At 40.4% G+C, this 26,404-nt stretch overlaps 2 protein-coding genes across 3 annotated transcripts; one reads left to right on the top strand and one right to left on the bottom strand.

Moving 5' to 3' along the window:
* Positions 1–885: 885 nt before the first annotated feature.
* On the top strand, positions 886–8,469 carry LOC115153453 (mitochondrial pyruvate carrier 1). The gene is made up of 5 exons (XM_029698911.1): positions 886–1,058; positions 3,045–3,048; positions 3,419–3,515; positions 3,819–3,951; positions 7,950–8,469. The coding sequence occupies exons 1-5, from the start codon at positions 988–990 to the stop codon at positions 7,969–7,971; spliced, it is 327 nt and encodes a 108-aa protein (XP_029554771.1). The 5' UTR covers positions 886–987; the 3' UTR covers positions 7,972–8,469.
* Positions 8,470–8,739: 270 nt separating this feature from the next.
* LOC115153451 (chitin synthase) lies at positions 8,740–26,131 on the bottom strand. 2 transcript variants are annotated; one of them, XM_029698904.1, is made up of 19 exons: positions 26,026–26,131; positions 23,762–23,897; positions 19,821–20,006; positions 18,626–19,707; positions 18,285–18,386; positions 17,758–17,922; positions 17,457–17,604; positions 17,218–17,283; positions 16,834–17,068; positions 16,313–16,513; positions 15,778–16,062; positions 12,959–13,138; positions 12,061–12,577; positions 11,795–11,940; positions 11,017–11,360; positions 10,438–10,548; positions 10,128–10,345; positions 9,617–9,683; positions 8,740–9,408 (listed from the first exon to the last, which is right to left on the bottom strand). In XM_029698904.1, the coding sequence occupies exons 1-19, from the start codon at positions 26,070–26,072 to the stop codon at positions 9,337–9,339; spliced, it is 4,308 nt and encodes a 1,435-aa protein (XP_029554764.1). In that variant the 5' UTR covers positions 26,073–26,131; the 3' UTR covers positions 8,740–9,336. The 2 variants fall into 2 exon arrangements, with proteins under 2 accessions (XP_029554764.1, XP_029554763.1); XM_029698903.1 differs by having other exon boundaries at positions 11,795–11,943.
* Positions 26,132–26,404: the final 273 nt, after the last annotated feature.

The following is a 26,404-nucleotide window of genomic DNA, read 5'->3' on the forward strand; positions in this document are numbered from 1 at the left end:
CCCGAGTGGCGCAGCGGTATAAGGTACTGCATCTCAGTGCTAGAGGCGTCACAACAGACCCTGGTTTGATCCTGGGATGTATCACAACCGGACGTGATTGGGAGTCCCATAGGGCGGCACACAATTGACCCAGCGTCGTCCGGGTTAGGCTGTCATTGTGAATAAGAATATGTTCTTAACTGACTTGCCTAGTTAAATAAAGGTTAAATAATGAAAAATAAATCTACCAAGAGAGAAGATGCTGATCCTGGATCAGTTGCACAATCTCAGAAAGTAGATGCACAGATAGACAAATGAGACAAATATTTCCCCAGATGCCTAAATGTGAAGCACCTGCTTGGCGTTTCCAAATATGGTAGTGAGAGGAAACCCACTGGCCAGCAGTGGGAGAAGATGGAACGAGATGGAATTTAGCCGACATTCTGCAAAGTTTCTCATCGATTAAACATTTCATTTCAATACAGTTTTCTGTTCCCAAAACTAGAATATGTAATCCACAGAGTGGACAAAGTTTTGTAGACTTTACCCGTGGCAAAAGTTTTTTTTAAAATCTCGTTGTTTCGAAAGAGTGCAAAGGTGAATGAGTTATTGCACACGCGCACTTCACAGAGTAGGCGTTCCCTAACGGAAATATGCAGATGATGCTAGAACGCGCCAATAGGATCTCGCTATCTCGTGCTTGGTTCTGCCCTCCTCATTGCTTGTTCTGCCCACTATGACTCATTTGTTCCCATCGGAAACGACAAGCTTTGTTCAATCTTGGTTTAATTGTAAACAATATTTGGTAAAGGCGAGTCATCACCATGAGGCCGGAAATCGTGAGATTGCATAGCAACACCAATGAGAGCCGTCCTAACTGAGTGATTGCGATAGTGTCGTGAATATAATGTTTTGGTGACCACTAGTGTCCTCTACCCTAAGTTGCATTTATCCAGCTTGCACATTCCCATAGTTATAATTTCCTCTGCACTGCTAACCACCACAGTCATGGCAGGTACTTTGGCACGTAAAGCTGTTGACCATCTTAAAAGCAAGGAGTTCAGAGAGTATCTCATGAGGTATGACGCATTTGCAAGATCTGGAAGATACCTAGCTACAGTAACACTTTTACTTTACCAACTAGCCAGCTACCTAATATAGCAATGCAATTAATTATCAAACGCATCGAGCTAACGTTAGTTGTAAATTGTAGCTCCCGCCGTTAACGTTTTTTTTTAAAACAAATATTGTGTCCGGCCTGAAGGACGTTTGTTCTTGAATGTTTTTGGCATCACTCAAGTTAGCACTTGTCATGGCTCCAATTACATTGCTGGGTTATTATTGCACGTCCCCTTTTGCGGGAAACATTTCGAACTTAACTTTTACGAGTTAGAAAAAATTGTACAAATACAAAAGATACACTTAACGTACTTAGTTTAGCAAAGTTGCACCCAGCTGTGTTCCGAGTAACACTTGCTTTGAAACCCGACGTTGAATTGCATGGGATTTGAATCAGGAACGTTTCCTCTCGTGACCTCTATAAGCCAGAATGTTGAATAAAATTATATTTTAAAGTACGGGTTGCTCATGTGGTTGGTCCTTATGGCGGTAGAAATACGAGACAATATATCTACCTGAAAGTTTAATTACATCACCTTTTCAAAGCGCTGGTAGTGCGTTCAGATTTCTATCACCTGAAACATGTGCAGAACCATATAAACACGAGCTCGGCAAGTATGCATGCTTCTCATGCATGTATTTTTTTATTTTATTTTGTGCGAATGTTTCAGGCGATATCAAATGTGAATGCACAACCAGCGCTTTGAAAAGTTGTTGTAATTATACGTTCCTATGGATATATTGTCTCACATTCTTACCGCCAAAAGGACCAACCGCACGGACAACCGGTAAAGTATGTTAAAATATCATTTTATTTAACATTCTGACTTGTAGAGGTCATGAGTGTTCCTTACGCAATTCAACGTGGGTTTTCAGGAAAGGGAGGTTGTGTGGTACCTCGGCTGGAGGCTGTGTCATACGTCTTTTGTATTTGAAAGATTGTTTCTCGTTGGTATGAAAGTTAAGGGTTCCAAAACCGTATCACAAGCGAGGATTATTAAAGGTGCAATATGCAGAAATCGCTCCGACATTTCCTGGTTGCTAGAATTCTAATAGTTTGCCTAATTTCGTTTTGTGACATCAAGCACGTTTAGAGAATCATTGTACCCTTTAAATCACTGAAGTAATTTTCAGTAACCAAAAATATTGTATTTGAAGCTGGTGTAAGACACAAATACAAAATTTAAGACAGGAAGCATAGAAATAGCGCACATAGCAAAATGCTTGTGAATCATTTCTACACCCGCAAACACGTGTATGTGACTGATTTGATTTACCACTTCAGTGAGAATGACACATCTATAACTCACATTTCTATGTGAATTTGGTCGGTGTTGCCCCAAAACTTTAGATATTGCAGCTTTAACATTTCTAAACGTCAAAACAGAGTGTCAGGACACCTTCAGCCGAAAACCCAAAAGGGGGCCGGCGGCTATAAGCCCTTGTGGGCCTCCTTGGGTTCTCGAGAGCTAGCTGTCAAACTAGCCTACTGCTGTGTGTGCTGATGTGTTGCTGGTGATGTCAGCCCTATATTAGTATTATGCCGCGTTTACGTCATGTCGGGAGTAATCAGAGGAATGACTTGTCTACTTCGGAGGAACATCTTGGGAGCGTTGAGAAAGGAAAGATGCAAGAACCATTCTCAACATTGACAGCCGAAAACACGGCCATGTTTGTGGCCATTTTCAATGATGCATAGTTCAGCATGTGGGAAAGCTCGGGGTCCAGAGATCATACCGGAGTTTCCTAGTCGTAATTAGGAGTTGGAGGGGCGTTCACATGCAATGTTTCACGAGTTCCCGACATGACTTGAACTCTGCATTATTAGTTTGTCAGGCATGATGCGATGTGTTGGTTGTTTTCCTGTATAGGCATATCTCCTAACCAAAACTCCTTTTGTCTTATGTCTGTCATCTTGGTGTCCTACCGGGAACGTTCAAAATAAGCACAGTAAGTTTTGTTTTTGTCTACTCAAAAGGCACTCGCACATCTGAGCTATCTGTGTTACTGGTACATGGTAACAATTGAATAACGAGGGGAAAAAAGAAGAAACCCCACACACTGCGTTTGTTAGTATCACTGCTGTTTATTTAGCTTTACGTGTCGGCTTCAAGGTCTTTGTCAGAACTTTTTGTATACTAAAAAAAAATCACAGAATCTTTTGGCTTCATTGAACATAGCAGATGGACTCCTCTCATAGGTATTTAGTTGGCAAGACTGTATAATTGCTATGGCAGCTTGAATACATTTGACCCTTACAGTAACCTCGTTGCTCTCTACATTAATTGTTCCTTAATTTTGTTTTCTACTTCTATTCCAGCACTTCTGGGGACCTGTGGCCAACTGGGGTCTGCCCATAGCTGCCATAAGTGACATGAAGAAAAGCCCTGAGATTATCAGTGGCAGAATGACCTTTGGTGAGACGATTGGAAAACAGACTCAACACAATTGCTGCCGTTTAGCAAGCTATAGCATTAGGGACTTTCTGCCAGGGCTTGATCACCTGTTCACTATAATACCAGCAGCAGTCTCACGCTTGTTGAATAACTCCATGCTTTGATAAAGTAGAATTCCAATAGGTTAACATTATTCTTTGAACTTCAACAATCCTTTCCTGCAGTCTGAAACACGAGGCAAGAACATTTTGTTTTTTTCTGATAAGGATGTCTGAAAGTCCTTATTTATTCAGTGTTCTTTGTTGTTGCCCCCCCCCCCCGAAGCTCTGACCTGCTACTCACTCCTGTTTATGAGGTTTGCATACAAAGTTCAGCCAAGGAATTGGCTCCTCTTTGCTTGCCACCTAACCAATGAGACAGCCCAGCTCATTCAAGGATCACGACTTATCAAATACAAGTAAGCTCACATTTTACTGTACTGCATGATTTGCTTATTTCAATGCCAAAGTAATTTTGTTTTATACCAGTTTTCCATTTTGGTTGCAAAGCACCGTGCAACAACAACCTGAACATAGGGTGGCGCACAATTGGCCCAGGGTCGTCCAGCTTTGGCCAGTGTATGCCATCATTGTAAATCAGAATTTGTTCTTAACTGATTTGCCTAGTTAAATAAATAAAATAACATACAGTACCAGTCAAATGTTTGAACACACCTACTCATTCAAGGGGTTTTCTTTATTTTTACTATTTTCTACATTGTAGAATAATATTGAAGACATCAAAACTATGAAATAACACATGGAATCATGTAGTAACCAAAAAAGTGTTAAACAATTCTAAATATATTTGAGGTTTTTCAAATAGCCACTCTTTGTCTTGATGATAGCTTTGCACACTCTTGGCATTCTCTCAACCAGCTTCATGAGGAATGCTTTTCCAACAGCCTCGAAGGAGTTCCCACATAGGCTGAGCACTTGTTGGCTGCTTTTCCTTCACTCTGCTGTCCAACTCATCCCAAACCATCTCAATTGGGTTGAGGTTGGGTGATTGTGGAGGCCAGGTCATCTGATGCAGTAATCCATCACTCTCATTCTTGGTCAAATAGCCTGGAGGTGTGTTTTGGGTTATTGACCTGTTGAAAAACAAATGATAGTTCCACTAAGCGCAAATCAGATGGGATGGCGTATTGTTGCAGAATGCTGTGGTAGCCATGCTGGTTAAGTGTGCCTTGAATTCTAAATAAATCACTGACAGTGTCACCAGCAAAGCTCCATCACACCACCACCTCCATGCTTCACGGTGGGAACCACACATGCAGAGTTAATCCGTTCACCTACTCTGTGTCTCACAAAGACGTGGTGGTTCGAACCAAAAATCTCAAATTTGGACTCATCAGACCAAAGGACAGATTTCCACCGGTCTAATGTCCATTGCTCGTGTTTCTTGGCCCAAGCAAGTCTCTTCTTCTTATTGGTGTTCTTTAGTATTGGTTTCTTTGCAGCAATTAGACCATAAAGGCCTGATTCATGCAGTCTCCTCGGAACAGTTGACATGTCTGTTACTTGAACTCTGTGAAGCATTTATTTGGGCTGCAATCTGAAGTGCAGTTAATTGCCGATTTCTGAGGCTGGTAACTCAAATTAACTTATCCTCTGCAGCAGAGGTATCTCTGGGTCTTCCTTTCCTGTGGCGGTCCTCATGAGCGCCAGTATCATCATAGTGCTTCATGGTTTTTGCAACTGCACTTGAAGAAACTTTTTTATTTTTTTATTTTATGCATTGACTGACATTCATGTCTTAAAGTAATGATGGACTGTCGGTTTCTTTTCTTATTTCAGCTGTTCTTTCCATAATATTAACTTGGTCTTTTACCAAATAGTGCTATCTTCGGTATACCAACCCTCCCGAGTGGCACAGCGGTCTAAGGCACTGCATCTCAGTGCTAGAGGTGTCACAACAGACCCTGGTTCGATTCCAGGCTGTATCACAACTGGCTGTGGTTGGAGTCCCATAGGGCGGTGCACAATTGGCCCAGTGTCGTTTGGGTTTGGCCAGGGTAGGCCGTCATTGTAAATAAGAATTTGTTCTTAACTGACTTGCCTAGTTAAATAAAAACAATACCTTGTTACAACAACTGATTAGCTCAAACACATTAATAAGGAGGACAGAAATTCCACAAATTAACTTTTTAAGAAGGTACACCTGTTAATTGAAATGCATTCCAGAAGACGATCTCATGAAGCTGGTTGAGAGAATGCCAAGCGTGTGCAAAGCTGTCAAGGCAAAGGATGGCTACATTGAAGAATCACAAATATAAAATATATTTTGATTTGTTTAACACTTTTCTGGTTACTACATGGTTCCATATGTGTTTTTTCATAGTTTTACAATGTAGAAAATAGTAATTAAAAAAATAAGAAAAAACCTTGAATGAGTAGGTGTGTTCTGACTGATACTGTATGTGATTTAGTCACTGCTCAGATGTCTACTCTCCGTAACAACTTCTTTGTGGCACTTGTTAGGGTATAATAGACGGATATTTCAAGGAGGCCACAGCCTTGAAGCCCAAACATCTTTTGGGTTTTCCCCGTCCAAGGACATGTTGAAAGTTACCATCAAATTAACAAAAAATGTACAACATGGAAGCACAGTACTTTATGGCATTCATTTTAACCATATCCATGATAGCATCTTAACTACAGTCTCTGTCTGTCTTTCTCTCTTTTTTTTAAATATATTTACATATATGTACACTGCTCAAAAAAATAAAGGGAACACTTAAACAACACAATGTAACTCCAAGTCAATCACACTTCTGTGAAATCAAGCTGTCCACTTAGGAAGCAACACTGATTGACAATACATTTCACATGCTGTTGTGCAAATGGAATAGACAACAGGTGGAAATTATAGGCAATTAGCAAGACACCCCCAATAAAGGAGTGGTTCTGCAGGTGGGGACCACAGACTACTTCTCAGTTCCAATGCTTCCTGGCTGATGTGTTGGTCACTTTTGAATGCTGGCGGTGCTTTCACTCTAGTGGTAGCATGAGACGGAGTCTACAACCCACACAAGTGGCTCAAGTAGTGCAGCTCATCCAGAATGGCACATCAATGCGAGCTGTGGCAAGATGGTTTGCTGTGTCTGTCAGCGTAGTGTCCAGAGCATGGAGGCGCTACCAGGAGACAGGCCAGTACATCAGGAGACGTGGAGGAAGCCGTAGGAGGGCAACAACCTAGCAGCAGGACCGCTACCTCCGCCTTTGTGCAAGGAGGAGCAGGAGGAGCACTGCCAGAGCCCTGCAAAATGACCTCCAGCAGGCCACAAATGTGCATGTGTCTGCTCAAACGGTCAGACACAGACTCCATGAGGGTGGTATGAGGGCCCGACGTCCACAGGTGGGGGTTGTGCTTACAGCCCAACACCGTGCAGGACGTTTGGCATTTGCCAGAGAACACCAAGATTGGCAAATTGGCCACTGGCACCCTGTGCTCTTCACAGATGAAAGCAGGTTCACACTGAGCACGTGACAGACGGGACAGAGTCTGGAGACGCCGTGGAGAACGTTCTGCTGCCTGCAACATCCTCCAGCATGACCGGTTTGGCGGTGGGTCAGTCATGGTGTGGGGTGGCATTTCTTTGGGGGGCCGCACAGCCCTCCATGTGCTCGCCAGAGGTAGCCTGACTGCCATTAGGTACCGAGATGAGATCCTCAGACCCCTTGTGAGACCATATGCTGGTGCGGTTGGCCCTGGGTTCCTCCTAATGCTACACATCATGTGGCTGGAGTGTGTCAGCAGTTCCTGAAAGAGGAAGGCATTGATGCTATGGACTGGCCCGCCCGTTCCCCAGACCTGAATCCAATTGAGCACATCTGGGACATCATGTCTCGCTCCATCCACCAACGCCACGTTGCACCACAGACTGTCCAGGAGTTGGCGGATGCTTTAGTCCGGGTCTGGGAGGAGATCCCTCAGGAGACCATCTGCCACCTCATCAGGAGCATGCCCAGGCGTTGTAGGGAGGTCATACAGGCACGTGGAGGCCACACACACTACTGAGCCTCATTTTGACTTGTTTTAATGACATTACATCAAAGTTGGATCAGCCTGTAGTGTGGTTTTCCACTTTAATTTTGTGTGACTCCAAATCCAGACCTCCATGGGTTGATAAATTGGATTTCCATTGATTATTTTTGTGTGATTTTGTTGTCAGCACATTCAACTATGTAAAGAAAAAAGTATTTAATAAGATTATTTCTTTCATTCAGATCTAGAATGTGTTGTTTAAGTGTTCCCTTTATTTTTTTGAGCAATATATATATATATTACACACCCACACTGTACCCACATAGATATTGAAACATAGTCACTGGTTATAATTTAAGACTTAATGCTGTTCTACAGAATGTGTATCTCCAGTAATTCTTATGGATTTTTTTCCCTTCTTTCCAGCTTGGAGAAGAAGTCATCTTAGGGGTGGAATTGCAGAATATTTAGTTTAGTTAGAAACCAGCATCGTTTGGTTGTATGGGTTTCGGGTGTATGGCAATTTTATCTTATCATTGCATACCTATGTAAAACTCAAATTGTTAATTAAGTTTCAACTTATGTTGATCACAATGTCTGTTTCTTCAGGTGTATATAAGGTCAATGAATAGATTGATTTTGCACCATGTATCATGCACAAACTAATGAAATGGAGTCTGTAGAATCCCTTTTACAGATGTCTTTTAAAGAGATGGTCTGTAACACATGCACTCTAGGTTACGTCCTCATTTTGGTAAATGTATTAGCTACCAATAACACAATCTTTATCAGAATGAACAGGCAGTACAGTGTTACTCTGTGTTGCCATGGCAGTGTTTATTTCTGAAGATTATGAATAAACCATTATCTATTTTCCATAAATGAAACTTCCTCTTACACTGATCAAACTACATGCTCATGTCTAATAAACTGTCTGATATCCATTGAGTGGCTGATTTTAACTTTTACCTTCATGAAGGCTGAGAACTCTTCCAGGAAGGCTGCATTCTGAATGACCTTGATGAAAGGCATCAGTGAACATTCTGCCTTAGTTATGTGTACTGCAATGACTTTTTGAAGTTGTATCTTGCTCTCATCATACTTTTTATTGTAAATGTTGTTCATTTTAGTAATGATACTTGAGGTGAAGTATATAGACATATCTTCTTATAGACGCATGCAGTGGCCATTGAATGTTATGACTCGTAATACAGTATCTGTTAAAAATATTCATTTTTTTATTTGCATTTAGTATAAGCAGTCACATTTACATCATAAACATAGGAGTATAAATACTAGTAAAATTACCTAAAATGTTTTACATTGTCTGTTGAAAATTGCAAAACCCACTTAATTTTTTTTATCAAGAAACGGCCTATTATGGTCAGGCTTTCCTTCAGTTGGATAGGTTCAGTGCAATACATTTAGAAAGGGTCATTTTCCCTTGAAAAATGGAGGTTAGTGTATTAGAAGTATGTATGTGTTTAATGATTTTATTTATTGTCTGATCGTAATACTGTCTTGTTTGTAATTCAGACAGATTGTAATTACTATCATTTTCAATACACATCTTATCACTCATATTGTTATTCAATAGATTTTTTTTTTTTTTTTTTTACTGAGGCATTGGACAACTACTTTAATCCTAGTATACTGTTTCCTATTTCATTGCTGCAGTATCATAATAAGCTTTCCCTGCTAGGTATATCTGAATTATGTTTAGACATAAAGGTGCAATACACTTCACAAAGTCACCCTTTTTATTGATGGAACACTTGGTTAAAAAAAAAAGTCACCCCCAAAAAAGCCTGTTTCACAAGTCATCACTGGTGATCACAAGGCCATTGGCTATCTGGTTCTCAAGAATCAGCCCCTCCTCGTCCTCCTGCACGAACAATGGAGATAGTTAAAATGATCAACAACAAGCATTTTAGGTCTGCACAATATTTTTTCATACAAGGTCTAGGAAATAATTTATTAACCTATTAGATTTATTTGCACCATAATTACACAAAGGATTCATTGTCTACTAAAGTGCATAATGATCAAGTACACTTTATCCTTCCTATTGTTTGGATTAACAGGTCACTCACCTCATCTCTGGGAATGTAGTCTTTTTCTGTGCTTCTGTACGACACTACATGGATAAGAGTATATACTCTGAAAAGAGAAACCACACAGTATACTTTTAGTTTGAGGTTGTAATTGTATTCTATTAGTCTTTGTCTTTTATTTGTAAATGTCTGTCTTATGCATGTTTGGAAGGTGGTGTTATGTTTACATTTACATTTAAGCAATTTAGCAGATGCTCTTATCCAGAGCGACTTACAAATTGGTGCATTCACCTTATGATATCCAGTGGAACAACCACTTTACAATAGTGCATCTAAATCTTTTAAGGGGGGGGGGTTAGAAGGATTACTTTATCCTATCCCAGGTATTCCTTAAAGAGGTGGGGTTTCAGGTGTCTCCGGAAGGTGGTGATTGACTCCGCTGTCCTGGTGTCGTGAGGGAGCTTGTTCCACCATAGGGGTGCCATGATATATCATGTATCAAATTATTCTATATCATGTATCGTATTGTGTTTGAGAAATGTTTGCCCACCTGTGGTAAAGCATAGCCAGGAACTGCACCACTAGAAGCACAGCAAATGACAAGAGGAACATCAGACTGAGAGGCTCCACCTTCAGGTATTCTCCAGATGATGTGCCATTTGGCCAGACTTTTTCGATCTTGATACTAATCACGTCATTTCCAATGGCTTGTAAAAAGAAAGTGGCCACAATCCACAAAACGTTGACAATGAAATACAGAAACACTGCCTGTAAAACAGCAAAAATAAAATATCATTATACAAGCCATGTCAGTAAATAAATAGTAGACGGATTTAGAATAAATTAATATAAAAGCCCACCTTGTTCCGTAGTGACTTCAGTTCCCTTGTCACTTCCTCTTTATGTGCTTTATCATCAACAATAGGTGCAAGGTATCTCTCAAGCAGTTTCTTCCAAAAGTCATGTTCTTCCTGCCAAAATACATAGGGAAACATGGTAGCTATATTTGCCCATTTGTAATATTCATAATCCCCACCTAGATGAGGGCAAACACATTGTTGCGCAACTGTCTATTATTCTGGTCAGGGGTGGACTCGGACCAGAAATCAGCCCTGGCATTTATAACACACCTGACGATTATTTTCCTTGAGGGCCCCATTATTAGCCAGATATTTATAATTTTGCGCTAAAAACCCAGGTTAGACAGGCACACTGGGCTAAAAATGGACCAGCCCAACTGTCATTTCAGCCAGTTCGCCCCTGATTCAGATTATAATTCAAAGGGTGGTTCTAGAGTACTGAGTCTACTTGTTTCTGAAGTCCATCCCAGGCCAAACATGTAGAGAAAACAATGCCTGGAGCTGCATTGATAAGACACCAGGCGATACAATATAACATATAAATACAATATGAATGGCATGTGGCACTCAAGCAAATACCTCAGTCAGTTTCTCCACCTGTGGGGCAATGAGGGTCTTCTCTATGGCTCTTTTCACCCTTCTCTCCAGCCTCTCCATGCGGTTGGTTTTTAGGATCCTCCTGGCGGCCTCGTTAAGGGCATACTGCAGCTCTTCTAGCTGGCTGTCGCTCAGCACGTCCTCTGGGCCCACCTTGTCCTTCAGCTCTCCGTTCACCGTGTCGGTTAGCATCATCACCAGCTCTTCACACACATCCTCCTGGTTCTTGTTCCTCAGGGAGTAGCGGATCTGCTCCTGAAGGTTCCTTTTCATGTTGGCGTAGGTCAATTTCTTCAGGAACTCTTCCTTGACAGGCTGAACCCAATCTATTTATTGAAAGCAAATTGTGTAGAGATGAGGGTGCTGTTGAGTATAATTCAACTTGCAGTTACATACTGACTTTTTGTATGTTAGAGGTTACAGCTATACTCTTTTATTGACGTGATCCTTTATCAATAAACATGTCTACAGGTTGCGCATTATTTCACAGGATGTTTCTATTGGTATTTACCTGGTATTGTATGTAGGAAATCAGTGGATACTTTGATACCAGATGGTGGCTTATGGTACTTTATTTAATTAAATGTTTTTAATTAATTGGTTATTATGATGTAACTACAATTTTACCATGTAACTTTTCAATAAATGCCTAGTCATTTCTGTACTGTAAGATTAAGTGCTTTCAATTGAAAAGAGTGAGCAAGAAGCAGGTTAGCAAATGGATGGTAAAGATTAGACTTTCATGTACTGAAACACCTACCACTTTGAGGTAGTATTTCTCTTTCTTCCTCGGTGAAGCCACTATAAAGCGAACCATCATAAAGCATATTATCATCATCTTCGTTGTCATCTTCAATGCTGGAATAAGCACTCTCCTTTTTAGGAATGCTGTCAACACTGTCATCACTGCTGTGAACAAGATTATGAAAAGTTACAACAGATGTAGCACTTCATTTGATAAAAGTTTGCATTAAACAGTATAATGAGCAAGATCCTTTGGGCCTTTGTGAAATGCTTTGTACATGCCTTGTATCAGATTTTGAGTCGCTGTCTTTCTTGGCCAATTTGCTGTCTGAAGACTTTGAAAGTATGCCCTTGTTGTTTTCTTCATTCGGTGCATTATTTATCTCTTTCTTAGAGTTGGCCTGTTGTTCTTTCACCACCTGTTCGGTGACTTGCGTGTTTGGATTGACTGCCTGCTGGAGTTGCTGGAGTAGCAAGTTATCGGTCTCTTGAGTAACTTGTAGTTTCATATCCCAACAGCAGAGTTTGCAGTTGCGATCACAGAGAACATTCTGGGTCATCTTTTCTTCTTTTTCCTTGTTTGTCTCTCGGGTGCCCCATGTGACAATGTGCATGTTCACCAGCGAGTAGATTGTGAGCAAGAGATAACCACTGGGGATACAGATGAAGTACATCAGACCATAGATGATCATGCTGAACTCCTGGGGATGAAGGATGGCAGTTACCAGGTACATGACAGCCATTGACACCAGGAAGAGGCCAGTTGGGGTGATAAATGTGCCCTGCATAGCCATGTCACCTGGGGAACAAATTAAATAAAATGTGACTCGTAACAGTCTGACTTGGCACCAATCAACAATAGTGATGTAAGAGTTAGTGGTAAACTACAGCTTAATCTCAGAACCCAGAACTAAATCAGTTACTTAAGCTGTCATGAGACTAAATACAGCTCAATGTCATACAGTATGTTTGGGTGAAAAGAAACTAGAACAAAGTCTACCTGTGGCGTACTGATGATAGGTTAACCGACAATGTCAAAATATAGAAATAGTTATGATGATGGGACTGGCAATAACATTTTATTTATCACCAGCCCCCACCCTTTAAAAGATAAGAGGTAGCCTCTATCTTTGCATAAACAACTTGTGGTATGTAGTGAAAAGTCATTGCCAAAGCTTACCGATGATGGCGAAGAATGATGCTAACATCAGAAAGGCATATAACACACTCATAATAGCTGCAATGATGATCTGGGCGTTTGGTTTTGCCAAAAAGCAAATAAACATGTAGAAAATAGGTGGGATGACTGCTATGATTATGGACAGGGTTCCTTCAATTTTGAACACAAACTGGAAAGCACCTAAAGAGGAAGACAGAAAAAGGGTGAATACTTCCTGGAATGGAGACCTGATCATATAAGAACAATACCATTTGAACTCATCTTAACTCATCTTCGCCACATTACTTTTATTGTTTTATTGAACCAAAGCAAAAGTCATACAGTGCTGTGAAAAGTATTTGCCCCCTTTCTAATTTTCTCTACTTTTGCATATTTTTGATACTGAATGTTATCAGATCTTCAACCAAACCTAATATTAGATAAAGGGAACCTGAGTAAACAAATAACACAACAATGAAATACTTATTTAATTTATTTCATATACAAAGTTATACAACACCGAATGCCCCTGTGTGATAAAGTAATTGCCCCGTTACACTCAATAACTGGTTGTGCCACCTTTAGCTGCAATGACTCCAACCAAATGCTTCCTGTGGTTGTTGATCAGTAATTTTGTCCCATGCAGAACTGTAACTCAGCGACATTTGTGGGTTTTCAAGCATGAACTGCTCATTTCAAGTCCTGCCACAACATCTCAATTGGGATTAGGTCTGGACTTTGACTAGGCCATTCCAAAACTTCAAATGTGTTGCTTTTTAGCCATTTTCATATAAACTTGATTGTGTGTTTTGGATCATTGTCTTGCTGCTGCATTGTCTTCCAGCTTCAACTCACAGACGGATGACCTGACATTCTCCTGTAGAATTCTCTGATACAGAGCAGAATTCATGGTTCCTTCTATTAAGCCAACTCGTCCAGGTCCTGAGGCAGCAAAGTATTCCCAAACCATCACACTACCACCGCCATGCTTGACTGTTGATATAAGGTTCTTACTGTGGAATGCAGTTTTTGGTTTTTGCCAGGCATAATGGGACTGATGTCATCCAAAAAGTTATACTTTTGACTCATCTGTCCATAGAACATTCTTCCAAGAGTCTTGATGATCATCATTCCAGCTGCGTTTTGGCAACTTGAGTCAACTTTTTGGGTGTTGCATAACTTTGTTAATTAAATAAATAAAATTAGTATACATTTTTTTTTGTTATTTGTAAACTCAGATACCCTTTATCTAATATTAGGTTTTGGTTAACATTCAGTCTCAAACATATGCAAAAATAGAACAAATCAGAAAGGGGGCAAAAACTTTTTCACGGCACTGTATACTGTAACTCATGGGTTTTCAAACTTTTTTGCCCAGGGACCCCTGACCAGGCGAACATGAGGCCCAGTGACCCCCATCATAAATTAGCAACAAAAAGTGAATAAACTGAATAGATTTGGGAGACAGTTTCTTTATTTTGACCTCCCCACTGTTCATTGGAAGAGGAAGTGTAAAGTCTAACATAGTCTATTAGCTAGAAAGGTATCTTGGCGGCATAGAAAACATATTGCTTTTGTAAAGCACATTTTCTGCAATTCTACAAATTATTTCATGGAGCTAAGAGAAAATGTTGCAGTTTTAAAGCTGCAATTCTATGCATTTTGCCATGGCTAATGCTGTGTTCCTCTGCTCAAGCATTACAACAAAATCAATGGTCATGTGTCCTGAATGCCCGGTTTAAAACATTTCTATTCTCCCTAACTGTCTGACTGTGTTTGATTGTTAGTTCTCAAAGATGGTATTATTAAAAAAAGATGTATAGTTCAATATCTTTTCTGCATGCTTTCTATTTGTTTTTGGTCATCTAAGTTAACACTGAAACTTTTTTTCCATCCCAAAATGTAATTTTCTGTATCAGTAATTAACTCCAATGACTGTAATTTCCTCCATATTAAAGGGATAGTTCGAGATTTTGGCAATGAAGCCATTTATCTACTTCCCCAGAGTTGGACGAACAGGAACAGCTAGCATGTTAACTGTTCATTGCGCTAATGCTAGTTAGCATTGGCTCATGAAACTACCTCCTCGTGAAACTAACTTCCTTCATGCTGGACGCAGACGTAAAAATGGTATCCAAGGTGATATTGTGTTGCAGCTAGCGATATTCATAAAAAAATGCCAGTACCTCCGCGGACCCCAGTTTGAAAACCCCTGCTTTAACTGATGGGTAGACATACTTTATGGTTATACCTTTAGCCCTGTGCCCTAAAATGTTAAAGTCATATGTAATCTCATCCACCCAGTCAGTCAACGCTCTGCCTGAAGTTGAGCTTTTGAATTTACTGACAATTAGAAATACTTAATTTTACTTCATTATTTAGAGTGTAAGATGTTGGGGGGTGTTAAGTTGACATATGGATTGTTTTAAGATGGTCATACTATGGATAATTTAAATATTGATTTTGGCCTTTACTACTAAAGCCCATAGAAACGCATTGAATAACACATTCATAAATGTTTGTGAGAGTGTCCCTTTCCATAGAGCGGTTATAATAGTTTGTAGGTCAAACCGCAGGTGCGGAAGTGCGACACTGACGGATGCGGTGGATTTAGACACATTCAATGCAAAAAAACAGATATCTCCAGTTTAAGCTGACAGATTTTGACGGGTATTTTTTTGTTATGTCATTTAGATTGACGCACCAGTTTTTAAGGGAATAAGTGGTACATCTACTTTAACCAGAGCTCTAGTTATTCTAGGTCATACAGTATAATCGGTATTCATACACATAAAATTCCAAGAAATAACCGAACAGTACAGTGTGAGATTGGTGCCCACCTGCTATCATCAGAGAAACGGAGGCAGGGCCAAGAATGGAGGAGCTGACAGTGAATATCTGGTAGAAGATGTAGAGCCTGGAGATAGAAGAGTTCCTCTTGACTGTCTCATTGCCGCTGTGCAGGAGGTCCAGGGTGTTGGCTAGAGTGGAGGGCCCCCAGCGACGCCTCTGGTTATAGAACTCTTTGAACTCCTGAGGGGAGTTGGTGTAGGCATCTGACGCAGCATTGTACTCCACTCTCCAGCCCTGCTGGAGGAGCAGGGTGCACAGCCAGCGGTCCTCACCTGGCCAGTAGGAAGAGGGAAGATTCATGAAAGTCAATGTACGAATCAGGTCCTAGGACAGGTGCGCACCATAATGATTATCTCTAGGGAACACTTAATCAGCTTGCAAATATGTATGGCACCCTTGGTCGACTGAAGCCAACAGAGATAGCTCAAGGAACTGTGATAATAATACTTTCTATGAACCACCTGTGTAAAGGCTGATATCGACAATCAAGTGTTGTTGATGAGAGAATAAGAAAGTAGTCACCTTGATCATATTGAACGTACTCAGAGGCTCTAGTTGCAGTGGTGGTATATCTCTTGAGCACATTGTCATCCATCAGAGCTGATCCCCTGAACAAGCTGAAGCATCCAGGACTGCAGAGGACTGAACCAAAAACGTGCTCAGCTGTTTTCTGGAGCCAGTGACCAACAGCGTACTCAAATTTCTGATACCACACCATTGGACCTACAATAGAATACAATGCACATTAAATCTTTTGTCTTGCCCATTCACCCTCTAAATGACACACATACACAATCCATGCCACAATTGTCTCAAGGCTTAAAAAAATCCTTCTTCTACCTGTCTCTTCCTTTTCATCTACAGTGATTGAAGTGGATTTAACAAGTGACATCAATAAGGGATCATAGCTTTCACCTGGATTCACCTGGTAAGTCTGTGTCATGGAAGAGCAGGTGTTCCTAATGTTTTGTACACTCAGTGTATATGCTAGACATAGCAATGTCTGAGTGGACCACCTAAGTATTTAGTAAAGCTTTACTCACCCATTCCTGTTGGATGGATTCTTCCGCATGCAGCACCCACATTGCCGTACTTCCGAAGTCGATCCACCAGTAAGATCAGAGCTGCGGGGTGGAAGTCTGTATCCCCATCCAGAGCCATGATGTAGGTATTGTCATCAGATATGTGTTTTCTCTTACTGTCATTGTCATGTTGTGGCAACAGGAAACTCTCCCCATCCAATGATATTAGACTGGCACGGCAAGGATTATTCTGTCTCTATACAAGACACACAAAAATATCATACACATTAATTTAGGAAAACCATGGAAACCATGGCTGTCTAATGATTTATCATATTTACAGATCACCTGTATTGCAGGGATAAAGGCAATAACATGGAAATTTGCATTAAATGTATTACATACCGTTATCTTTTGAGGATTCTTGACAATGTATCCTTTCCACCCAAGCAGATAGTACAGGTACATGATCTGAAAGACATGTCAGATGCAAACCTATAACCATTTGATTTTCCTGAAGTGTTTCCATTCTAAAACCAGAAAGCAATTACAAGATATACATATATTCTGCAAGAAATGTAATTAAAGTATGTTAACATACAGGAATATTGAAAATAGTTAATATTGAAAATCATCCCACCAACCTGTGACCATCTCTTCTTGTTTCGGATCAGCTGTTTATCTTTCAGATGGAAATACAGCATGTTTCCCTCTGGCATCACAAACATTAATCGGCCACCATAGGGAGTCTCAATAATTGACACATCATCAGGCTCCTTATTGGTGAATACCCTGAAATTCATTGTAATACAGTTTGCAGTCTTTGGATTAATAGAATTGTCAGTTGTAGTGAATGCATCATTACAAGTGCTTGTGCTTATTAATTGACACTATTGGTTCGGTTATATGGAACAAAGAGCAAAGAAAAACAAAATGTCCACTTACCTGTATACCTCTATGACCACATGAATGAGATCGGTCACATATTCGTTGACAAACTTTTTGCCTGTCTCCTTTTCTATCATGAATGCGTCATCAACAAATATGTGGCATTCAAAGTCAAAAACATCTTTATGTTCCTCTTTTGGTTCACCTCTGTACCGGTCCAACCTGAAACCATCAAGACACATATGATTACATAAAGTCAGATTTTTCTGCTTAACATTATGATCACCTCCTTATCATTCGTTCTATTTTCTGAAAGTCTTTTGGCTCCGTACAACTGATATGCAACGCATTTTACACAATGTTTGTGATACAAATTATATCTTGTGATACAACAGAGAGTTTGTCTGTACAAACATGTTTACACAAACATTTTACGGTGTACTTATTTTTGTTCAGAACAACTCTCTGTTGTATCACAACCGTTTGTGCCAAATGTGTTTGTGCCAAAAGGCTTCATGAGTTATACAACTTGAGTGTGTACGGGGCCATTGTTTTGTGTTGTATACAAGAGGCCTCTGCTTTACCTGAACATGGATGTCAGGATCTTCAGCATCTCGTCGTAGGTCTCATGCCACATTGTTGCACAGAGGTAAATGACACAATTCTCCACGTCGTCAACAACACTACTGTAGAATGAAAACGTTGGGAAAGTGTGAGAACTTGTTTGGATGGATGGGATAGAGAGAACTCTTTCTAATCATGTTAATGTCAGTGAGTATATTTCAGCACAATACCACTGAGTCTCTGTGTTATATAGTGCACTGTCGGTAAAACGAAACAATAAGTGAACAAATGTCTATTTGCACTGTTGTAATGTGAAGTATTGGACCACATGGACTTAATCAATTAAATAGCAGAATCTTGCCTCTCTTGGTTCCTCGTTCGTACAACCTTCATCTTGGTGTTCAGAAGCAGAGACAGATCGATGAAGGCAGACTCGTATAAGCGTCGCACAAACAGCTCAGTTGTCCGCTCGATCCTCTGGACCCTGAAGTTCCACACGTAGTAGGTGCATGTGATGAGCCCGAGCCACATGCAAATCCCCTCCAGCGCAAGTAGGGAGAAAGGCCAGGTCCAGTAATAGCTGCTCAAAGAAGTCCTGCAGATGCTCTTGGTGATCTCCAGCATCACAACTGTGCTAGTGTTCTTTGTGCTTAGTTCAACTAGGCTCGAGCAAAAGTCCATGATAGAAGTTGTGTCGGCCCCAGCTAGGTCTTCAGATTGCGTTAGGAAAAGGATCATGCCGAGGATAAGAACGGCAGGCCCAGTGAAGCAGACAGGGAAGGCGAAGCTCATTCGCACAGAGTGGATCTTACAAGCCACCACCCCAAACCAATGGCATGCAGCAGAGAAAAAGGCTTGGAGGAAAAGGACAATAAGACCAATATCAAGTGTCTCTCTATGCCTTGCAATTGTATTTTCATCGTCATCTGCCTTAGGAGTGAAATCAAAATCTGACCATACAATGTTTTCCTGTATCAACACGTGGTAGATGAGGTACACAGCAGCAATGACTACTATCCTTAAGATGCTGGATATCACAAACACAAAGTCTCTGAAGGTGTCCAACTCAGTCAGCATTTCTTGCATGTTGTTGCTCGCCTGCACTGGGTTTTCCCACCAGGTCAGAGAAACCAAAAAGGATGCAAAAACTGCAATGCCAACATACCAATAACAGTCATCTTCCTGGCCTGATACAAAAGAGGATACCCGAACGTAATAGTCTGCCCCAAGGAGAAAGTAGCCAGTCAGGACAAGCATAAGAGAACAAATGGGGAAGATGATCTTCCAGTTCTCTCTCTGCAGGCGAAATGCTATCTGTAGGACAGAGGAAAGCATGCAGACTCCCCCAGAGATGAACAGGTTTGTGAGTACATCAAACTGGGGCATCACTACCAGCACCAGGATGGAGGTCCCAAGAGACACCAGGCATTCAATGCCACACACCTGAAAGATATAGATTTCAATTTGTATTGACAGCAAGCAATTCAAGGAGCAATTAAGAGTTACAAAGATCACAAAGGAGTCAAATTGTATAGTATTTCACAGTGTCAACTTACAATTCCCATAGTTCTCATGTTTGGCGGAACAAAGTTCTTGAAAGCGCATTTCCACAGTGACTTGAGGAACACGAGCAGGTTGGGCACCACCAAAGAGCACACCAGCATGAGCACGTAGTATTGTCTTTCCTTGGGAGTCCTAGTCGATGTGGGGCTTGAGAGTGTGGATAGAACGAGCAGAGAGCCCTGCAGATTGGATGTAAACACAACTGACATCAGACTTCTTATATTATAAAATCAAAGGTGACTGAATTAATTAATTTAGACACTGATCTACACAGGGTTGTGTAATAGCTGATTACATGTAATCAGTTACATGTAATCAGATTTTTTTTAAATAACACTGGAATCCATTATGTTACTATCAAAAATATTGTAATCAGATTACATATACTTTTTAAAAACTAGATGATAACTAGTTGGATTACTTTTAAATTCAGAAAGGACATAGGCAAAAATACATTATGACACCTTTCCGTTTTCTCAATGACATTAAATTCAGCCCTGAAACAAGGCTCAAGTTTAAGTTTGTTCCATCTGAGTGAGTCTAACCACAAGTCAGAGACCGCTATGATGACACATCAAATGCGTTTGATGGGCTCTATTTGTCTTCTTCTAACGCCTCTTAAGGGGAAAGTAATCCAAAAGTAAATGAATGTAATCAGATTACGTTACTGAGTTTGGGTAATCCAAAAGTTATATTACTGATTACAATTTTGGACAGGTAACTAGTAACTGTAAAGGATTACATTTAGAAAGTTAGTTACTCAACCCTGAAATTACATAGTGAGTGTGAACATTTCCTTCATAGTATTTTGACTTCACAATGAGAATGTGTGCAGTGTACATGTTAGAGAGAAAAACAGATAGGAGAGTACAAAGTGTCTAGGGTACAGTCATGTCATAAATTCTCTTGCTCCACACGTGCCCATGGAGATGGCAATACCAGCTGAGACGGTAAGGGGAAACGTACAAGAGGCTTTAATAAGTATCACTTCTGTCAATGGAAACATTGTTAATTTAGTTAGAAAAAATAAATTGCTCAGTCTTTGTCATGCATGGCCTACAGTATCACATAAATAATATATGTGGATATAGACCAGTGGAGGCTGCTGAGGGGAGAACGGCTCATAATAACGGCGGGAACGAAGCGAATGAATGGCATCAAACCATGTGTTTGATGTATTTGATACCATTCAACTTATTCCGTTCCAGCCATTACCACAAGCCCGTCCTCCCCAATTAAGATGCCACCAACCTTCTATGATATAGACATAACATATTTATATAAACCCTCTCATTAAAGACAGTCATGAGTTTTGTCTCATATAGAACCCATACCACTTCCCTTGTAAATTATGAATTACTGCTGATGTGGGTAAGGGAACGGTGGGCCCACTGAAGCAGACAGGGAAGGCGAAGCTCATTCGCATAGAGTGGATCTTACAAGCCACCACCCCAAACCAATGGCATGCAGCAGAGAAAAAGGCTTGGAGGAAAAGGACAATAAGACCAATATCAAGTGTCTCTCTATGCCTTGCAATTGTATTTTCATCGTCATCTGCCTTAGCAGTGAAATCAAAATCTGACCATACAATGTTTTCCTGTATCAACACGTGGTAGATGAGGTACACAGCAGCAATGACTACTATCCTTAAGAGGCTGGATATCACAAACACAAAGTCTCTGAAGGTGTCCAACTCAGTCAGCATTTCTTGCATGTTCTTGCTCGCCTGCACTGGGTTTTCCCACCAGGTCAGAGAAACCGAAAAGGATGCAAAAACTGCAATGCCAACATACCAATAACAGACTTTTTCCACATTTTGTTACATTACAGCCTTATTCTAAAATTGATTAAATATTTTTTTTCCCTAATCAATCTACACACAATACCTGTCACGCTCTGACCTAGGAGAGCTGTGTTTTCTCTGTTTAGTTAGGTCAGGGTGTGATAGGTGGGTGGGCATTCTATGTTTTGTTTTCTATGTTTTGGCCGGGTATGGTTTCCAATCAGAGGCAGCTGTCTATCGTTGTCTCTGATTGGAAGCCATACTTAGGCAGCCTGTTTTTCCCTTTGTTTTGTGGTATCTTTATTTTGTACTGCTTGTTAAGCCAGAAGACGTTACGGTTGTATTCATTGTTTGTTCCTTTTGTTTGTAGTGTTCTGAGGTAAATAAATACTATGATGAACACTTACCACGCTGCGCTTTGGTCCACTCCTTTTGACGATCGTGACAATACCCCATAATGACATAGCAAAAACAGGTTTTTAGAAATGTTTGCTAATTTATAAAAATGTTTAAAAAAGAAATATCACATTTACATAAGTATTCAGACCATTTACTCAGTACTTTATTGAAGCACCTATGGCAGTGATTACAGCATCAAGTCTTCTTGGGTATGACGCTACAAACTTGGCACACCTGTATTTGGGGAGTTTCTCCCATTCTTCTCTGCAGATCCTCTCAAGTTCTGTCAGGTTGGATGAAGAATGTTGCTGCACAGTTATTTTCAGGTCTCTCCAGAGATGTTCGATCAAGTTCTAGTCCAGGCTCTGGATGGGCCACTCAAGGATATTCGGTACAAAGACTTGTACCGAAGCCACTCCTATATTGTCTTAGCTGTGTGCTGAGGGTCGTTGTTCTGTTGGAAGGTGAATCTTCGCCCCAGTCTGAATTCCTGAGTGCTCTGGAGCAGGTTTTCATCAAGGATCTCACTGTACTCTGCTCCGGTCATCTTTCCCTCAATTCTGACTAGTCTCACAGTTCCTGCCACTGAAAAACATCCCCACAGCATGACGCTGCCACCACCATGCTTCACCGTAGGGATGGTGCCAAGTTTCCTCCTGATGTGATGCTTGGCATTCAGGCCAAAGAGTTCAGTCTTATTTTCATCAGACCAAAGAATCTTGTTTCTCATGGTCTGAGAGCCTTTAGGTGCCTTTTGGCAAACTCCAAGCAGGCTGTCATGTGCTTTTTGCTGAGGAGTGGCTTCTGTCTGTCCACTCTACCATAAACGCCTGATTGTGCTGCAGAGATAGTTGTCCTTCTGGAAGGTTCTCCCATCTCCACAGAGGAACTCTAGACCTTTGTCAGAGTAACCATTGGGTTCTTGGTCACCTCTCTGACAAATTAAGTTGTAGAAACATCTCAAGGATTATCAATGGAAACAGGATGCACCTGAGCTCAATTTTGAGTCTCGTAGCAAAGGGTCTGAATACTTTTGTAAATATTTATTTTTATTTTTTTTGTTGCAAAAATTTAGATAAAACTGTTTTCGCTTTGCCATTATGGGGTATTGTGTGTAGATTGCTGAGAAAAAAATATATTTAATCCATTTTAGAATAAGGCTGTAACGTAACAAAATGTGGAAGAAGTCAAGGGGTCTGAATATTTTCCTGAAGGCACTGTATCTGATACTGTATGGATATGATATACATTAAAGGGATAGTTTACCCAAATTACACAATTACATATTGGTTTCCTTACCCTGTAAGCAGTCTATGTAAGCAGTCTATGGACAAGGTAGATGTCTGACAGCAATCTATGATTTGTTTTAATTTCCCTGCCACTGTTCCACATGCTAACATTTTAGCATTTGTGGCACAAATCCCATTAAATCATTCAAGTCATGGGACCAATATTTGGATATGATGTGCGAAAAAATGCTAATATCTGTCCCATTACTTAAATGGGATTTCTACCGGAAATGCTAAAATGTTAGCATATGGTGCAAGGGAAACTAAACCAAATCATGTATTGCTGTCATACCTTGTCCATAGACTGATTACGGGATAAGGAAACCAATGTGTTCTTTTGTAATTTGGGTGAACTATTCCTTTAAAATATGATTATAAGATGACATCACAGAAGGTATTATGCTTGAATGTGTTGATCTAGTAGTTGCCAGGTTCAGGGTGCTGGTCCCTAATTGTGGCTCACCTTGCTGATGACAGCACTGGACAGGACCATTATCCCCACGAACCCTGCCACCAGGTGCTGGAACAACTCAAAGCATCTTCTCTTCTCCTCTTTCTCAGCACCAATGGGATTCAACTGGAATGGATCCCAGGTGTCCCTGTGGCAGTATCGAAAACAATTTCAAACATTTAGTTAAAACTGTATTACTGATTCATAAACCATCCTTAAAACGTGAACTTCCAGTCTTTATAAACCCCTATAAACTTTTACTTTAATATTTAACTTGAAGATATGTTATATCGAAGGAAGTCCAGTGGCACAAGTGAGTCACAAGTGGCATCGAACAACATCCATGTTCAAGTGTGTGGCAGGCAAAGGTGACAGTATATTAGGCACTATTGAATCATTGGAAATGGGACTGTTGATGGGGTACAGTAGTTACTGACAACTTCATACCCCAGTCTACATATATCTAATGAGCTTTGGCTTTGAAACATCCAATACACACCCAACCCAATTGTGACCAGCCCTACAAGTTGAATCACCCTAATAAAGATAAGACCGTTATCCATTATATTAACCTTATGTAAACTATTGCTTATACAAGCTTTGTGGGTTAAGTGTCATCTCTACCAGGCTTACTGAAAGAAACTGATTTGAAGAGGGAACCAAACATTGATAATCTTGTCTCAAATAATTAATCTGAATAGACAGTTGATTATGGTCTAGCTCAGTGGTTCTCAACCTGGCCACCTATAAAATAGGCCTGATCACAAGCCTTACACCTATATTTGTAGGCTATTATTCACCCTAAAACATGAATATATTGTTATGCATCTGTCATGCTCATTCGAATGAGTCTCAAAACACTTATTGTAAGCATAATGTAGTAATGTCTTTGTTTTTTCATTCCTATTGATAGGCTTATCAGAACAAAAGGTCATAAGAAGCATTTGGGAAGGAATTCAACTTTGCTTTCTTCCCACTGGGCAAAAACTGGTTCCACGTCATTTCAACAACAAAAACAACAATAAATGTGATGAGGTTGAATCAACGTGGAACATGGATTTGCAAAAGGTCATCAGCGTAAGCGATCTTTGTCTGTTTTTCACCCAACTTGCAACCTAAATCCAATGACATGGTGAAATTTGTTGTGGATTTCAAATTGAATTCACGCGAGTTAACAACTCAACCAAACGTAAATGAAAACTAGTGGGTTTGAATGTACACTGAGTGCACAAAACATTAGGAACACCTTCCTAACATTGAGTTACACCCTCTTTTGCCCTCAGAACAGCCCCAATTCGTCGGGACATGGACTCTATAATGTGTCAAAAGTGTTCCACAAGGATGCTGGCCCATGTTGACTCCAATGCTTATTACAGTTGTGTTAAGTTGGCTGGATGTCCTTTGGTTGGTAGACCACTCTTGATACACACAGCTGTTGGTCGTGAAAAACCCAGCAGCATTGCAGTTCTTGACACACTCAAACCAGTGCGCCTGGCACCTACTACCAAACCCCGTTCAAAGGCACTTAAATATTTTGTCTTGAGCCATTCACGCTCTGAATGGCACACACACAATCCATGTCTCAAGGCTTAAAATTCCTTCTTTAACCCATCTCCTCCCCTTCATCTACACTGATTGAAGTGGATTTGTTTCCTATGCATAGTCACTTCGCACCCACCTACATGTACAGATTACCTCAACTAGCCTGTACCCCTGCACACTGACTCGGTACCGGTGCCCCCTGTACATAGCCTCGTTAATGTTATTGTGTTACTTTTTATTTTAGCCTACTTGGTAAATATTTTCTTATTCTTGAACAGCACTGTTGGTTAAGGGCTTGTAAGTAAGCATTTCACGGTAAAGTCTACACTTGTTGTATTCGGCGCATGTGGCAAATAAAGTTTGATTTGATTTAACAAATGACATCAATAAGGGATCATAGTTTTCACCTGGATTCACCTGTTCAGTCTGTGTCATGTTCCTAATGTTTTGCGCACACGGTGTATATCTTCAAAACAAAATGCTCATTACCCTCCAAATAATGGTCGATTATATCTGTCATTGTACATGGTATAGTTGTATCATGATATAGTTGTATTACCTCTATTTAGTATGATTTCAGTATAGGTAGAATATTTTCAATTTATGGAATAATTTCATTTTTTTCTAGAGAGCTAATTATTTTCAGGATCAGGCCCTGTGAATCCTAACAGTTTTGCCTGAAATTATTCCCACATTCCATCTGAATGTATTTATTTTAGATGACTAAAACTTACCTGTGCCTCCCTTCCCTTTTCCGCCCTCTGAATTTGAGCTCCTCCATGTTTCACCGACCTTAGCGGTAGAGCTTAGTAGTCCTTAGTAGCAGTTCATTTACTGAGGTACTAAGTACATTTACTTTAATCAACTACCACTGTCTGCAACGCCTCGCCACTCCCTCGTTTACTACTCATTAACCATAAAGAGGTACAAGGATCATACGTAAGACACTTTAACATCTTTATTATCGCTCACAGAAATTAATGAAACAAGAAATGTGGCATTATGAGGTGTCTTTTTGTTTGCCTTTATGACAGTATACATGTGAAAGGTTGATTTACATGTTGTATGTACAAAATTAACCAACTCAAACATTAACATGTCTTCAGTGGGGCA

This window comes from Salmo trutta, chromosome 18 (assembly GCF_901001165.1).
Source record: "Salmo trutta chromosome 18, fSalTru1.1, whole genome shotgun sequence".
Classification (NCBI taxonomy): domain Eukaryota; kingdom Metazoa; phylum Chordata; class Actinopteri; order Salmoniformes; family Salmonidae; genus Salmo; species Salmo trutta.